Raw genomic sequence first — 18,454 nt, forward strand, 5'->3', positions numbered from 1 at the left:
TGGCTGGATCTGTAGCTCTCATGAATAGTGTTCTCTGTGTCTAACTGCACAAAAAAAAAGTTCATTATTGCCATACATACTAGCCAAACTGGTCTTCACAATCCAACCCCTTGTTCAAAATCTTGATTTTTAACTCCAAATCAGGCACTTGCCATTCCCCTTCATACTTCAGGGTTCTCACTAATTTTACCAAGAAAATTCCAAAACTAACCAAATTTCCTTGGCTATATTTCTGCATTTTATTGAATAAGTTGGCCTTACAACTGCTACAACAATTTGTGGGATTTAGAGCAGTGGTATTTAATTCATTCCTTGGGCCTCTGTCCTGCACATTTTTCCTCTAACCCAACTCTTGCACACCTGATTCAACTAAGGGTTTGGTGATTTGATGATTAGTTCTTTCAGGTGTACAAGAGCTTGGTTAGAGGAAAAATATGAAGGCCAATTAAATACCACTAAGCATAAATGTGTACTACAACTTGCACAATGACAAATATATCTGAGTGTAAGGTCTCCCTTATGATTTATTTCTTAGGATATTTGTACAAAAAACAACATCAAAACAATAAATTTAAGTGTCTACAGTTGCTATAGATGTTTTGGATACAAAACTTTCATTTGAAATACATTCTTGCATAGCATTACTTCTCTTTTACCTGAACAGCATGTTTACTCCTATAACATGAGCCACATTCCTCATCAGTAAGCCCACATCGGCTAGGAAAATATATGGCCCTTTTCATTCCTGAAATGCTTAACTGCGTAAACACAAACTCTTTTGTGTCTGAATAACTTCGAGTACCTCAACATCCTCTCAAACTGAACATAGTTTGTGCAATATTAATATAGAAAGGTGTCATTTGTGAATTAGATCAGTCTCAATGGAGTTTTTAGTCCACCCTCTAAGAGCATGTTGTGCATCATCTCCATAATGTCCCGAGCAGTGGCAAGCCCCATAAACTCAGCAAATATGCGGATTTTGTTTCGCAACAAGAAAATGTAGCTGCGATTTCTCTGTCATGGAACATTGTTTTAAACAGCTGCCCAACGATGTGTACGAATAATGTGAATCAATTACTTTCAGCGCCAGCAGAAAGTACATAATTGGTAGACACTGATATCTGTGTTTGTAGCTGCTGATGAGTTGAAAAGGGTGCTGATTCCAACTGTTTCTCTTGCAGTCTTATCATTGTCAATGTCAATTTTTACCCTTTGCGTGACTTGCTAGTGCAGCTTCACCCATATTCTTCATGTCAAAAGTTTTCCCGCATAATTTACATCTCGCACATCTTGGGTCTTCATTTTTTGTAGCCATAGCTTATATTTTTCATCTGCTAACCAGAGGTCACTGAAAACACATTTACCCGGCATTTTGACATGGGCGCTAGGCTAGCTTATGACTTACTATAAAATTCGTGCGAGAGGGTCTGACGTGACACCATAATGTGTAATTTTAGCTATGGCAATGCCACAGCCGCTTTTTGAGCTTGCTAACTTACTTACAAAATTACATGACAGAGCATTATAATTTGGGGTCAATTAAAAAAAAATCCATAACTCTTCCAAAACTTAATGGATATTTTAGCATTTTTCAAAACTTTCCCAGGTCTCGAAAATGAAATTTCATTTTCCATAACTTTTCCAGGATTTCCATGACGTGGGAACCCTGATACTTGTTTCTTTCCTCTCTGTATCTGTTTCCACATGATAAAGAAAGCACTGTCCTTCTATAAGCTATGTGAATAGTTCCCAGGTGTGTGCCACGCTAGATTTGAATTTATGAAATTTCCCACATTACGAGTAACTTAGATTTGATTGACAAATGTAGTACATTAGTAATCACAACACATTACCTTGGCTGCTCATACACTTTACATCTTATTTTCAGTTGTTGTGACCAGTTTTTTAAACATTTACATGCCATGTAAATTAAAGTTTGTTAAATAACAATCTTTGTTTACTTTCAATCAGTCTAAGTTGTATTGATAAACAAATTGGTTCTACATGTAGAAAACAGAAGTGGAAGCTCATACTAAATCACTAATGCTCCTAACACATCTATCATAATCCCTGACTTAGATGTCAGAAAAAGAATGTCTCACCTGCTTTTGTGCTTGAATTTACTGTATTTCTGATTCCCTCAGCCAAAAAATGTGTGACTTTAAAGACAGCCCTTTTCCATTGATTCACTGACAATTTCATGGAAAAACAACCAAGCAGCATTTCAAGATACAACAAACACTTTTTTTTACACAGGAAAATTGTTTTATGAAATTAAGGCACAAATACAACTTTTTTAAAGAGAGGTGTTGACAACACAGCCTGATCTCGAGATTTTAAAACCAAAAAAGGTGAATTCTGTATTTACACAAACACTTTATAATGATTTATAATTCAGACAATTTCCTGCACTTTCAAAAAGTCCTTTGTAAATGCTTTAGTGCACTGTAGATTAACTTACCTTGTGTAGGTGCAGACAGACTGGGCACAGACAATGCTGCATCACTGGTATAAGCTGACAGGTTCTCACTAGAGGGCGAGGGTTTAAGAGGTTGCAGGAGGGAACTCTGTCCTTGTTCACTGATCATCCCAGGGACCAGAAGACCCTGATGTGATGTGAACACAGAGGGTGCACTCTGTGCTGATAAAGTGCCTGCAAACCCAACAAGCAGAGATTTAAGTTATATCAAATGATGTACTCTTTATTCTGTTAACACAATTTTCTTCCACAAATAAATATGGAACACTCTTTCTAACAAACAATTCTTTCTGCATTAGAAATGATTCAGTTCCTATTTCTTTTACAACTGATTTCAAAATAGTTACTAAATTTTAAGATATTTCATGTTAGTTGTATCAAAGTGATCAGATCTCATTTTCAAAAACATACCTTAAGTTTTTTCAAATCTGATGAAACAGATGATCTAATTCTCAATAAATTTCAGCTAATGGTAATTAAGAGGAGAAAAGCTGTTACTTACAGCTTACAATTCAATAACTCAGTTAATTTTAAGTTTTAAAACATGTATGAATGCGATTTCAGCAACGCCATGACATGTTTTCCAGAAATGTGTGCTCCAGAAATCTCTCGTATTGTTTTCAACCAGATATTATGATGTTTGTAACATTTTGTTAAAAAATGAAATATAGAATGGGATAAACAGTAATTAAAATAATTATAACCCCCAACTGTCAATGCCAAAAATATACCCAAGCACTTGGTATAGTTTGAGGGACTAAGTTTTTTATTCTCTGATACAACTCTGATGAAAGCTATATGATACCTAAATAGGCCAACAAGTCAAATGTAGCTCTCTAATTAGGGGATTTTGGCCCCCAGCTTCTATTTGTTCTCCTCAATCATTGCCAGAAGCTTCCCTTTTCTGCCTCTTCCGCTAGATCCTTTCCTCTCCTCTTTAATGTTATGCCAGCCACTCCCACAACCTAGAGGAGGTGTAACATTGATGTTCTCAAAAAGCCTTGGCATTCCGCTTCCACAGGGTAGATTAAGGGTCTCCAGCAACTTTGTCTGCATTCTGCTGCAAACTCTTTCTCTTATGCAGATCCAGCCATTCAGAATGCTTGCTGGATAATGCAATTCATTGCGGTATCAATGCTACGGATTACAGCACATTTTTAAAAATACTCAGTTGTCGGACCTTGTAAAATCACCAGGTGGAACAGTGAAAACTTAATGTGGCAATTTTGAATCTTGGTCAAAGTTGAGGGACAACCTTTTTCCAATTATAGAAGTAGTATACTGTTGAGACGTTTATTCATTTTAAACTGTTTATTACAGTATATTAAATTAAAAAAGAGAGTAGGGCTATTTTACAAAAACAACATTACTCGGTTTGATACATGAAAAATAGATTATTCTTCTGTGGCTTGTTGTGAACCAATGTGCTTCTTTCAGGTTTAAATCCACATTGAGATCATTTATATTGTAACGCTTACGGCCGACAGGTACTGTGTAAGAGCCGGCTTACCAGAGCAGGTGACGTCACTGACTGAGTGATGCAAATTTTAGCAATGAGTAATCAGGATAAATTATCTTTAAAATTACAATTGAAAAATATATTTCACACATACTGTACTGTAGTGGCTTTAAAGCCACATGGTCTCATACTAATGTACATATAGTAGATGGTTGTGGTGGCTAAATATAAAAAAATACAAAGTACACACAATATTCCACCTTTTTCATAAACATTTTATGCATTAAGGTCTTTAATTCAGTAACTTGTGGTCGTTATTTTGGAAATGTTTTGATGTGCTTGTTCTAACTACACAAAGTTGATATACTTCATAAAAAAGGATAATGTTTTATCCTTTGATATGTACAATTACCAGAAATGTGAATATAGTTTGCATAGTATTTTATCATGAGAGAAATCCAATTGTATTCTTCATTGTATTAACAGTTACAACAGATATTTCACACCCCCCAAAAATTTTTTTTTTATTATACTGGGCATGTGAAGATGCGCAGTGAGATTACAGAGACAGATAATTTTAGTAAATATGTTGACAAATATCTGTATTTTCAGTTTCACAAGGGAAGTTAAAATTGTATCCGGCTTCGAATAAGCTATGTGATGTTGCCCCGTGTTGTTTCCGTTTTCGGAAAAGAGGGTTAGTGGGCAGATTCCCTCACCATGTAGTGCCCATAGAGTGGTAATTTTAATATAAGAGAGAATTACTGTGATCTTGCAAGTGCGTTTTTTTTTAAACATTTGTTATCACTATTCTTGTGAATACACTTTGTATTGTTAATTTGTGTCTGCTTGTTAGTTGGTGGGCAAATGTTCGAGGTGAAAATTCTTCCACGAGAAGGGTACCATTAAAGTAGAGAAGATGGCACCAAAAATGTTTGGCACTCCATCAGTTTAAATCCCTGGCCAAATACTCAGTATGTATAGTAAAAATTCAAACTGAACTAAAAACTACACATCCCAGGTTAACAATGCAATGCTTGTGATCAGAGTTTACGAAACAGGGCGAAAAATCAGTCACATGAATTTGGAGCTCCATTTCAAAAGCTTATCCTATCAGCAACAAAGCAACATTTACATGATAGGCTACCTCAAACTATCTGCTGCTAGGCTCTGTATGTTGCTTAAGCCATTCCTATTTGGCATTTTAGTCAGAGATGGGAAGACGACCCCCCTACCATCTAGCTGCCTGACTTGTCCCCATTTTGAGAGACAGACAGAAAAAAGCATAAAAATGTAGCTACAATACATTTATATATTTTTGTGGTAAGGGGAAGCAAAACATCAGTATTTCCTGCTAGTTATTAGTGTAAGATTTATAGTGGAAATCTGAGCCTCAATATTAATTTAAAATTTTGACAGAGGAATGTTGGATATGTGTACTTTTTTTGGAGCAGAAATACAAATATAAAATAGTCTTTTTGATATCTGAAATCAATTTAAAGAAAAACATTCAGAGAACAACTATTTGTGTTTACATAGAATAAGTAATTAGAAATTTGAGCAATCTAATTTCTTATTCTGCAGTGAAATTTCAAGATCACACCAAAGACAGCACTAGATCTGCTTACCATAGACATTCAGGAAAGGGTGAATTGACAAATTATGTCAAGTGCAATAATTTGATCAGTAATAACAGTTTAAAATTTTCTTTGATTAATGTAAAGATTCAGGAAACTTCACAATTAAATGGTTTAGATGTAAAAATACAAAAAATGCATATGTGAAAAAAGTTTTAGAAATGGAGCAGGAATTAATCTGCAATGAGCAAACAGGGAAAAAAAGTGACCAGACATAAGGGCAGAAAAGGAATACAGGAAGACCTGCAAAAGCTTAAATATACAAAAACATCACAGAAAGCTACGTGTTACAAAGAACATGTAAACAATGTTTACATAGATACTGAAATGAGATTAAACATTTTAATCAAAACATATTAAATGTATACGTATTTTAGATTTTGTGTAGTAGTTAGCATTAAACTGTTTGTTGGATGCATATAAATAGAGTAGGCAAGCATACAGTAGCTGATCCATGGAACCAGCATCTTAAGATGTTTATATTTAGAGGCAATTTGTTTAAATTAGCTATGGATATTGATGTGCCAGAGAGGAGGAAAGGCTGTTTCCTTTAGCCAACATTTTAAAATTTATCCTCAGTGAGTAACTCATAGTGGGTTTCTTTTTTTATAATCTTTCCACATGTAATGTCATTAGGAAGTATAATGAGATAACTGGTGAGAAAGCCATGATTAATGATAATTAAAAGACTTTAAGTTAAATGAAATGATTTACTTTGCACGATTAATTTTAGAAACTAAGTTTTAAAGGAAGATGTGCCCGGTACTGTAAGCCCTCCAGGCTGCAAAACAGTATTTCTGTATGGCTATCCTCCACACCTCCTCTCTCTCTCAGTGTCACCTCTTCTCTACTGCAGCTCAGTGGGCGGTGTGCTATTTTCTCAGCGGGAATGTGATTTTTTCTGTATGAAACACGTGTATACAAAATTAGTGTTTAAAAAGTTTAATTAAAAAGTAAAAAACTTTTACACAGAGATTCTAAGATGATCATGAGAAAGAAAAAACACTAATTTGTCACGCATAAAAAGTGGTTTTTAACTATCTTAATCCATTTTTTATAGCTCTTAAAGTCTTCCAATGTCTAGGTTAGGCAGGGACATGTCATTGTTTCTTATTTTTGATTTTCTTTTAAAAAAAATACTCCATTGCCCATCGTGCTATACAGTATTATGATACATTTCTTACATTTTCGAGAGACTTCAGAAATGAGTAGCAAAAAGTCAAAAAAGTCCATGGGGAAAACATGCTGCCCTCTGCAAGACTCACAGTTGTAATCCTCAGTTAAATACATTAAATGTAAATCCCTATTTAAATACATGAAACTCTGAGGCACTTGCAGAACAAAATGTGAATAACGTCAAGGGGTTATAGACTTTCTGAAGGTACTGTATTCAATCATTCAAATTACTTTTTGATTTTTCTTTTATATTCATTATATGTGGAATAGGTTTGTGTGTATAACAAATTAATTGCTCCTTCAAAGTGTCATGACTGCAAGCTTTAAAGCAACAAAATGTAAAAACTGTGCACGGATCTGAATACCTATGCAAGACTAAATATACAAGATAAGTGTAGTTCTGTTATCTAATGCAGTGGTTCTCAAACTGTGGTACGCGTACCGGCAGTGGTACGTGGCGTGCCGCCCGGTGGTACGCCAAATGACCCTGGAACTGTGTTGTGTGCGCTGAAAAATCGGGACGGGTTTTCATATTTTGTATTTTAATACGTGTCGAATACGCAGCCTATGTACTACAATACATTGCGTGCTAATACTTCAGTGGACACAAGAGATACTCTGTAATTCTGATGCATAAAAAAATGTAGCATAATGTGTGCTGTGGTAAAAAAGCGATTGAGCACAGAACATCTTTCCTCCTGTCAAAAAAAATTACATATGTAGTTTATTATCTGAGTAAAAACAGAAAATACACAAAGCTTCCCAACTTAAAGAGAGGTTGAACCCAACAAGTTTGTTATTCTGCTTTATATGGTCAGGTGTTTCACACAGATAAGCTTTTGAATAGTGATTCTCGTTATGAACTCCTTTACCCCCCACGGGATCCACTGTATTCAAAGTGGATATATATAGTGTACATAATATTTACTATTTAAAAAAAAGAGTGTTAGAAGAAAAATGTGTGGCCTAAGCGGGAATCGGACCCGGACCTCGGGGGGGGTGGGGGAGAACCTTCCACCAGACTCGCTGTACCAACACGCCACTCTGAAACAAAGCTGAAATGGACAGGTTAAAATGTTTCCAAAGTAATCACAAGAATTAAGTCAATGAAACTGATGCAGATGTTTACAAAGAAAGTGGAGTATGGTAATACTACTAGCTATATAAATATGTAATATTTAAATTCTGAAATAAATATAGTTATTAATTTCTTTAGTTATGCAATTCTTCAAGTGCCACTTATTGATGATCTTTGGTCAGTGAATCACATGCCGTGGTAAAGCACAGCCCCTGTAGCGCCTTACAGGGTTTTAATGCGCATTCTGAATGACTACATCTGTATGCAGCTTTTATGCCCTTCTCCCATGGGACTGCCAATTCTATGAGTACGTACTTATTTTGTTTTTCTAAACTGATGATGATGCTTAATGATTTAACAAGGAGTTAATTACCTAGGGTAAACCAGAAAGGATTATTATTTCAGATTACCTACAGCTCAGTAAACACCTCAACTCCATCTCATTGCTTTGAAGCTCTGTCATAAGGTTGACTTATGACACTTCAACAGCATTAATAATATAATATGAACAAGTAACAGGTTTATCCCATGCTGAAAAGAGACGAAAGAAAACACAACGCTTCGGCTGTGGAGCCTTCTTCAGTTTTGAACTCACACCCAAAGTTCCTTTGCAGCTGACGCAGCTACCCACCTGAAATATTATATGAATTGCATTTTCCTGTTTTATTGCTAACTTGGTAGATGTGAAGTCTCTTGTTCCCTGAGATTACATCCAGCCAACTATTTTCTAACTGCATCACCAAACTCAGGGCTACAGTACTGCGAAGAAGCAATGGTAACCATGCCACCATCCTCAGGAAAGCTATCAAAATAGCTAAATACAACTACAGAGTAAAATTAGAGTCATATTATCACGGCTGCAACACACAGAACACGTGGAGTGGTATACGCACCATTACAGACTACAAAATGCAACCCAGCTATATCGTACAACAGTCTGCCTCTCTTCCTGATGAGCTAAATTCATTCTATGCTCGGTTTGAGGTCAGTTACACAGATCCAGTCAGGAAGATTCTAGAAATCCAAGACAGAAACCCACTGATCATATCCAGAGTGGATGTATGTAAAGTTTTTAAAAAGACCAATCCACGCAAGGCTCCTGGCCCTGATGCTATCCCTGGCAGTGTTCTGAAGGCATGTGCAGGCCAGCTGGCAGATGTCTTCTCGGACATATTCAATCTTTTTCTAGCTCAGTCTATAGTTCATTCCTGCTTTAAGAAAACCACCATTGTCCCTGTTCCTAAGAAACCCAGAATCTGATGCCTGAATGACTACCGCCATCAGTTATCAGTTATCATGAAGTGCTTCGAGCAGTTGGTCAAAGCATACATCACCTCTTCACTGCCTGACATCCTAGACCCACTGCAATCTGCGTATCGCCAGAACAGGTCAACAAATGATGCTATTGCCACTGCCCTCCATACTGCCTTCTCACACCTGGATAAGAAAGGAACATATGTGAGAATGCTGTTTGTTGATTACAGTTCAGCATTCAATACCATAGTGACCTCAAAGCTTGTCATCAAGCTCCAGGACCTGGGACTGAACACCTCCCTCTGTAATTGGATCCTGCACTTCTTGACGGAACGTCCGCAGGTGGTGAGGGTGGGCACCAACATATCCTCTACCCTGACTCTAAACACTGGAGCCCCCCAAGGCTGTGTGCTTAGTCCTGTCCTCTACTACTTATTTACCCATGATTGTGTCGCCACGCATAACTCAAACTCCATCATTGAGTTTGCGGACGATACAAGTCGTCATCCAGATCACAGATGGTGAAGAGTCTACGTACAGGGAGGAGGTTGAAACCCTGGCGGCATGGTGTCAGGAGAACAACTTCTCTCTGAACACCAGTAAGACTAAGGAGATGATTGTGGATTATAGGAAATACCAGGGAGGAGATCACACACCTATCAATGGGACTGCAGTGGAGAGAGTCAGCAGTTTTAAGTTCCTGGGGGTTAACATCACAGAGGACTTAACCTGGACCCACCACACCAACATCGTGGTCAAAACAGCACAGCAGCGCCTATTCTTTCTCTGCAGGCTAAAGATGTTTGGCATGCCATCACATATCCAGGCCATCTTCTACAGGTGCACTATTGAGAGTATCCTGACTGGTTTCATCACTGCCTGGCATGGGAACTGCTCCACCTAGGATTGCAGAGTACTGCAGAGGGTGGTGAAGTCAGCGCAGCTCATTACCGGCTGTGAGCTACCAAACATTCAGGATATCTACTCAGCTAGATGTCTTAAGAAGTCCAGGTGCATTCTCAAGGACTCCAGTTATCCCAGTCACAAACTGTAAATGGTACCGAAGCATTCGGTCAAAGTCCAACAGATTACGGAACAGCTTCTACCTCCAGGCAATAAGACTGCTAGATAGCCAACCTGCAGCTTCTTTAGCAAATCACCCATAATGGCTACATGGACATACTGTTTTCACTGTATTGTGCATACGGCACTACTTGGACATAATATATTACATACACCATGGACACATAGCAGCTCTATTTATATTGAGTTTTGTCTGAGTTTATTTTATTCAATTTCTATTACATTATTATCTGTTATCATGTAACCTTATTATGTAACCTTAATTTTGTGATTTTTACCCCCCCTCTTCCCCGGTGAGCTCGTAGAAAAGACATTTCATTGCCAGCAACTACTGCTGCATGCCGTATTGTTGTGCATTTGATAAATAAACGTTGATTGATTGATTACATCTTATCTTCAGTTTATGCTTAACACTGATGTATATGTACCAAAGGGTAGTCATGTACCAAAGGGTAGTCCTGCATATAAGGCTGTAGTAGTTCAGGTGGGTAGCTGCGTCTGCATGCGTAGGCTGCAAAGGAGCAAGTAATAGGTTTATTCCATGCTGAAAAAAGAAGAAAACACGTTTTGGCCATGACACCTGAAGAAGGTGTCACGTTTTCTTTCTTCTTTTTTCAGCATTGAATAAATCTAATACTTGGTCCTGTATATAAGTCAGTATCAGAATCCCCTCTGTCCTGACACTCTGCACAATACCTGGCTCCAATGGGCTCTTGCTCCCCTGGGAACTGTTTCGACTGGACTTGCTGCCCTTTCCCTTGGTGGGTCTCCTCCGCCTGCCTGACAAGGGTGCCGCCGGGGGTACAATAACAGCAGGAAGCTGTTTTCCCAACTTCATATAAAGACTCTCAATTTCCTGCTTCTGTCGCATCTGCAAAGACTGGATCTCTTTCATATGTCTAAGAGACAAAGAGAAATATACAGCCTCTGTAGACAAGTAAATTACGAATTTGCTTTACTTTCAAAGTCTTAAAAATACTGAATACCCTGATACTTCTTTCAGTCTTACAATGTTAAGAATACTGCAGGCAAAACAGTCACATATGCCAAGGCTTATACTTTTGTTTAGTGATACATTACAACAAAAGCCTTATGGAGGATTTTAAGTATATTTTTTATTTAATCCCTACAATGCAAAAGCAATATTCTATAGAGAATGGATCAAACTTGTGTTAGAAAACTGAAAAGCACAAGATCTCTGTTATGAACTAGGAAATAAAGGCTTTTAAGAAACAAAAAGTCTCTGAGGTATGACAAAAGACTTTCAAAAGCTTTCTGTCTTTTTTGAAATGTGGGGCTGGAGGTAAATTGCCAGATAGTCTACCCATCTGCAACTTTGGTATTTTACCATTTCCCAGGATGGATTAATCTTTCATCAGCTTTGCTAGAGAAAATGCAGCAGAGTTATTGGCAAAGCACTAGTGATCTACATAATCCTAATCACCTCATTTTAGCTGTACCTTTTTTGTTAAAGAAACTTCCTTGTCCACATGAGGGAGATGCTGTTTAGTGGTCATTGTCTCTTTAAGTACTTCAATTTATTCAGCTACTGTAAACGTCAGTGCTGCAGTTACAAAACAATATTGTAACCAGGAATGTTTGGAATTTGTTGAAAAAGGAGTTGTGTGGGTAGCATTTTAAGTAGTGCTCTCCATTCCTGGTGCTGGAGCTTGCAAGTTTTCAAGGTCTATGTACCAGAAGAGCTGGGAGAAGCTGTTAAATTATTCAATAATGCCAGTAACTAGCTGCTAGTAATTAGTCTATCACCGAGTTGAAATGAAAACCTATACATACACTAGTCTCCAGAACCAAGACTGGACAATTTGGATTTAAAGAATTAACTTTGTAGATATTACTTTGCAAATGTTTATTTTTATTTTGCAGATTTTCTAAAAATAGTGACTAAAAACGGTATTGGCTGCTTACTGAACTGACAGCAAAACCTACTTCTCCTGCAACCGGCGTAGCTCCTTTTTAAAATCTTCATCCTCAAACTCAGAGTCGTTGTCACTGCTGACATAGGAGGTAAAGGAATTGTTCAGGTTGGGCATAGGCAGGGAGCTCTTGGACGTAGGGCTAACATCTCCATCTGTGCTCTGCAAAGGTCCATTCTCCTGACTATGGTACTCAGATGGACTCTCCCCACTCGCAGCCTCCAGTTCCTCTGTTGGGCCTGGCATATCCTCCTGGGCCCGGCTTACAGAGAAACGGCCCACCCTGGTGTCAGTAGAGGTGGTCACTTGGAATCTCCCAATGGTGCTAGGCTGTGCCATTTCTACTCCAGATCCATGTTCAGTCCGGTTAGGTGGAGGAGGCAAGCCATCCACTACATCTTGTACGAGTGTGTGGCACTGTGTAACAGGTACATGCAGCGTGTGTTCAGGGCTGGACAGGGTGGAGGAAGAGGACGTGGAAGATGAAGTGGGATCCTTGGAGTTTGAATGGACTTCACTTTCTATCCCAGACACATGTTCATTAGCAGTAACAGAAACCTGGAGAGGGTAGAACACAACAACAGGCATTCAGTGGAGCACAAGCAAAAGCAGCAAATAATTTGTTCTTTCTGTTTTTGGAACAACCGCATGTTTTGCCAATTACTGCACATCATGAACCACAGCACTGCATATTCCCTAATAAGGCAGCCAGAATGTAGCTTGACGGTTTTTAGATGAGATTAGTCTGCTTGGCTTTCTTCACAAAATGGCCAAATATATAATTAATCTAGAAGTGAGGTATACATTACGTGCAGCACTTCAACAAAAGATCCTTGAACAGAAGAGGTTTAAGTGCAGGAAGAATAGTAAGTTTCAGGAAAGCATCATCTTTGTACTGGGCTAAAGATCTGACAAGAATGACAAGGATCTGGACAAACTAAAATCTGTTGATTTTAGTTTGCTCAAAGACTGGAAAAATTTTACTGGCTCTTTTAAAGACAAAACCATTGCTGATATATAGCACACCCAATATTGGCAGTTTTATTCTGCACTGACAAATGAAAAGCACCATTTTAATAACCATGAAACCTCACTATTCATATAGAATAAGTTACCAGTTTCATGTACAAAAAACCTTTACAAAATGTTGAAATACGGAAGTAGATGTGGATGTGGATGTCGGCAAAAAATAACCTGGAATCGACCCAGCTTCACAACTCCCGCTGAAGATGCAGCTCCTGTTTCAGAATCTGCAGCTGGCACAACTGGTGCTGAAACATTAATACACCACTGTAAAAACCAAGAACCCCATACACAGTACCTATGCCTTGATCCCCAGGACTATCAGCATTTAGTTTCTCCAATTCCATTAGTGTTAGTTTCATGATATTGACAATGTATTTGCTCAGAGTAGACATGTACACACACCTAATGCAGCTGCTATAGGATTAGGTCTAAACATATATTCTATGATCAGATTTAACTAATGAAATTCCTCTGACAGTGAAAACAGTAACTAGCAGTTTATTTTTTTAATTTGTATGTAATTATATGGAAAAGGTATGGATTATTGTGTAACATGTATACAAAGGAAAGCCAGGAAGCCCTTTAATACCAAAACTGCCACATCTCACGCACCTGTAGTCGGAGACAGCCCAGATGAACTCTGATCAGAAAAACCGGAAGAAGGTACAGTCACCGAAGGCTTAAAAGGAAAAAAAAAATGATTCTTAATTTCACATTTTTTATATTTTTTTATTTAATATATTTATTTTTTTAGTTTTAAGAATACTTAAATATTAAACATTCAAAACCTAAAACAATGACAGTTCTCAAATTTTTATCAACTTCTAAAAATATCAAATTATCTGATCAGATGGAATAATACAATTAATTAAAATATTGTATGTTTCTAAACTATTCCAAGTATTTTTTGAAGCAAAACTTTCACAGTTGCTTACTGCTCACCACTCTCATTGCTCAGAAATGATATTTCAAAGAAAGAGAAGAAAATGTATACATTTATCCCTACTTAATGCATGGGCTGTTGCTAGTAATAAGATTTCATATGAGACTTCCTGAGTGGCTCCATCACCTGAGTGCAGGTTGAATTTTATGACCACAACTTCAAGCCTGGCTCATATTACTAGTAAACTGTACTGACACACCAAGACAACTGGCTGAGCACCACCGAAGTTATAGTGTGATTAATTAACCAGAGCTCTTGAGACTGAGTGATATAGCAATCCTTGAAGTCTCCCAGGAGCTTGGAAGCATGAGGAGAAAGTATCTCTCTAATTAGGCTGAACCTCTGGTACAGGGCTGTGGTACTTGTGTCATATTGGGCAGTGCAGTGGCTCTGTGGCTAAGGATCTGCGCCTTGCCGGTTGGTATCCTGCAGCCGGCAGAGCCCCTGAGCAAGGCCTTTAACCCCAGCTGCTCCAGGGGCACCGTATAAATGGATGACCCTGTGCTCTGACCCCAAGCTTCTCTCTCCCTGTCTGTGTGTCTCATGGAGAGCAAGTTGGGGTATGCGAAAATACAAATTCCTAACACAAGAAATTGTATATGGCCAATAAAGTGATCTTATCTTAAAAGGCTAATGGCACAAAAATGGTCATGTTGGAGGATTGTGCTTTCACTTCCTCATTCTGCCCTGTGTTCGGTTATAGTAACTGTAGCCAAAATTTAAAAAGTATACAACTGGATATTATAAATTGGATGCCTATAGATCTATTATTTTTGCATATAAATGGCAATTATAAATTTGGATATAAAAATATTTCTTGAAATGATGGAAAGATAAATATCAGGTCAGAATGATTACTAAATTAAGTTTTACTTCTTCAGGTTTGCACTGCATGTATACCCTTCCTCATCATCAGGAAATAGGTTTTTGAAGAAGGTAAAGAAACTTAAAGCAGTAGACATGGATGCAAAAACAACAACCCAAGACGAAAAAAATGAGTATGCATAAAACCCAACAAATTTCAGCTTTACTGCAAAACATGTTTCATGGATTATCTATAATGCACAAGGGAATTTTTGGAAGGGAATTGATTTTGAATTTTATAACCCCAGATAGACAAATGTAATGGGCTAATTCAGATACAGTTAAACATGATTCAGCTAATTTATTTTCTAAAACATTTTTCTATTAACATTTGAAATAGGTTGATTCTTGATTACAGTTTATCAGTAATCAACATACTGTGATTTTAAATACAATCATCCCTCGCTTTTCGCGAGGTTCATATTTCTTGGTTTAGTTTATTCGCGGGTGGCCCCTACCCCCCAAAAAAACTCCCTGTACTTCGTACGTATCTGTCCTCCTTTGTGCCTTTTCACGTTCGTTATCTCTCTACGTTTCATTGTTCAAGTGAAGTTTTTTGTGCCACATATCTGTTATTTTTATTAAATATGGAACCTAAACGTGCTTCTGTGTTCGTGCTAGTAATCCTGGACCTAAAAGACACAAGAAAGTGATGACTTTGGCAGAGAAGGTTGCACTTTTAGACACGTTCAAAGAAAGAAAATCTGTTCAAGGAGCTGAAGGAGAAAAAGAAGCAGCTCCCCATCACAATGTTCCTACAAAGAAAAGAAACTCCAACCAGCAAAAGTGAACCAGTCGCAAAATGACATTAAAAGTGAATAAAAATAAAATGCTTTTCATTTTTATTATTTTGTTAAATAACTAAAAGGGATTTAGTAACAAAGAAACATTAAAATTGTATAAAAATCCTTAGAAATACACATAGTCATTTATTGGTCAGAACAATTATTCATTTGTAAGCAAGACTTGTATGCCTTTCCTTCATCTCCCCCCTCCCTTTCCATGTGTCAAAAAATGCCAAAATCCAGCAATATGCTCTCGAATGTTCACTTAATTGCCCTCGATTAGAAAAAGAATACTAAAATGTTTGGAGTGGGGGGATCTGGGTTGTTTTGGAGAGGGCAGTCAATTATTCGCTGTTTTTTGCTGTTCGCGAAAGGTCTTGGAACCTATCCCCCGCAAAAAGCGAGGGATGACTGCAATTCTGAACCTTTTCAGTGTAACAACTGTCTCTCACCTGTGCAGTGACACTGTTAATGGCAACTGTCTCCGGACTGAGGGCCCGCCTCAACTGGGCATCTAGGTCTTCTAGAGGCTGCTGAGACTAATATACAACAATATAAATGGAAAAGGTAAAAACAACCAGGTTAAAATAAAAACTTTTTTCTTCCATTTCTTTCAACCACTGAAAACATCCACTGAATGTTGCTAAAGACACACTCAGGGATAATGTCCATGCTACTAGAGACCAACATTCAACTGGAGCATTTTTAGACCTATTTTTATGGATATCAATGGTAGAAATGAATGCTAAGCAGATCTGGTCACAGACAGTTTTAATTCGATACAGGCGAAAACTTGGGGTATGTTGAATCTTGTGAATAAAAACAGCATATTAAATTTAGGAGATGCCTGCATTGTAAAGATCTTTCTGAAATCTACTTTATGTTGTACAGATACAGAGCTCCAGAGCTCCTTCAGTTTAGTTTTTTTTTCATATTCACAATCTGCTAACAATTCATTTCTACATTAAATGTATTTGACAAGTTTTAGGGGAAATCATTTACTTTTTCTGACTTTGATGCTTTCGAAATCAAGTTAAATCTGTGTTGCTGCTAAGAGGGAAATATTACATCTGGATGAAAAAATGTTCATATTTATAAACATTATCTGAATAATATTATTGCAGTTTATCTACAAAATGATCTTTACAACCAACACCATAACAAAAACTGGTGTTTAGTTCTAGAAAGTCATGAATAGCAGAGGCTTCTGTATCAGTGAAAAAGCATTAACAAATTTTAAAAAAGCATTAAAGAAGTCATTCAAAACCAATTTTGTAGTCTGAAAAACCTTATATTTGGTAGAGTATTATTTTTTAAGGTCATATTATGTGCACAAAGAAACAATAATTTTTAACTGAAAAAAAAAATTGTCCCTCCAAAAAACACTGCATTTAAATTCCCTTATGAAGGATTTTGTAATGTTATAAAAAAAAGCTATACACATTAAATATGCCTTAAACATTAAAGGGAGTTTAATTTTTTAAAGTATGATAGAAGAGTTAAAAAGTCTTAACCAGAAACTCTAGGTTATTTAGATTTTTCAGTTCAATCTTGGAGGCAGCACATACATTTCACTTACTCTGAGGAGGGGTGCTGAATTCATTCAAACTTACAAATTAAGACAAACTACTTCAGATATAATACTAGAGCACATGAAAAACTTCAGTTTAACAATCTTTGCTCTTCTCAATAATATTATTAGAAGCAAGTCAAATGGTTGTCTGTTCTTGATTTCTTTCATTACAAAATGTGAGCTGCAATTTGGAATTGTCAATTGTGATTAGTTTGCCATTATGATCTTTTCAGCACTTGAGGGATAAAGGCAAAATGCATGCCTTCTCCGAAACAAGCACTATTAAAACCATCTTTCTTTTTCCCCACTCTATTAGCCCTACAATGCCCACCACAGAGATGGCACCAAAGGGTCATGGACAGATACATGACAAGTTTTCAGACACTTAGGAGTCACTGATGCCTGGCTAAACCTGGGACAGTATGGATGGTTCAACTCCTTCCACCTCTTTTGGCATTTTTGTGCTGATATCTGGGTATCCAGATCAAAGCAGACTAAGCATTTTAACTAGTGATGTTTGGACTGTTGAGTGTCTTTTTTAAAGAAGAAAATGTCTGTTATATACAAAATACAAAAATGGTGTTACCTTCTTTCAGCTCTAAAAACAGATATTTACTGACAAATGACAACATTCCAGGCAGAACTGAAAATGAGAACTGTTATAGAACTTTGCCTTAGGGACAGAATAATTACTCACTGATATTTATGGTTTCAATAAGAGTGTTAATCGAGAAAGTATTGGGACTCGGATCATGCTTGACAGAAAAAAAAACTCCTTCATGCAGATTGTATTTTTATTATTTTGGACATGCTTATACAGAGGATATAACCAAGGAAGGAGAGGAAACCAAGAGAAGGAGAAAAAGGTGAGAACAGGTCTCAGGGCAATGGAGAAGCACCTGGGTTAAAGAAGGTCCTGGAAAAGGTGGCAGATGTTCAGTGGGTGGAGTGCCAGCCTGCAATTCTGTGCCTACAGGTAACACCTGACAATGAAGAGGAAATGAAACAAGGGCACTTAATCACAGAAAAGACAATGAATAAAATTCCCTTCATTTTAAAGCATTGCCAATGATGTAAAAACAATTTTCTAAACTGCATCAGCAAGATTTAGTCTTAAGATTTAGGATTTGTGCTTAAATAATTTGAATAATTAAATAAATCCC

The 18,454-nt window shown here is 37.2% G+C and overlaps 1 protein-coding gene across 2 annotated transcripts in view; it reads right to left on the minus strand.

Annotated features, from left to right (window-relative positions):
* Positions 1-18,454, minus strand: part of wnk1b (WNK lysine deficient protein kinase 1b) — a 153,593-nt gene that overhangs the window by 30,173 nt on the left and 104,966 nt on the right. For both annotated transcript variants that reach the window (XM_088922937.1, XM_088922938.1), the window contains 7 exons: positions 18,191-18,274; positions 16,171-16,257; positions 13,739-13,805; positions 13,295-13,371; positions 12,114-12,658; positions 10,863-11,065; positions 2,462-2,653 (listed from right to left, as the gene is read on the minus strand). In XM_088922937.1, the coding sequence (XP_088779063.1) occupies positions 2,462-2,653; positions 10,863-11,065; positions 12,114-12,658; positions 13,295-13,371; positions 13,739-13,805; positions 16,171-16,257; positions 18,191-18,274 (1,255 nt within the window). The remainder of the gene's footprint in view (positions 1-2,461; positions 2,654-10,862; positions 11,066-12,113; positions 12,659-13,294; positions 13,372-13,738; positions 13,806-16,170; positions 16,258-18,190; positions 18,275-18,454) is intronic.

The sequence above is a fragment of the Atractosteus spatula genome, chromosome 8, assembly GCF_055471065.1.
Source record: "Atractosteus spatula isolate fAtrSpa1 chromosome 8, fAtrSpa1.hap1, whole genome shotgun sequence".
Taxonomy (NCBI): Eukaryota; Metazoa; Chordata; class Actinopteri; order Semionotiformes; family Lepisosteidae; genus Atractosteus; species Atractosteus spatula.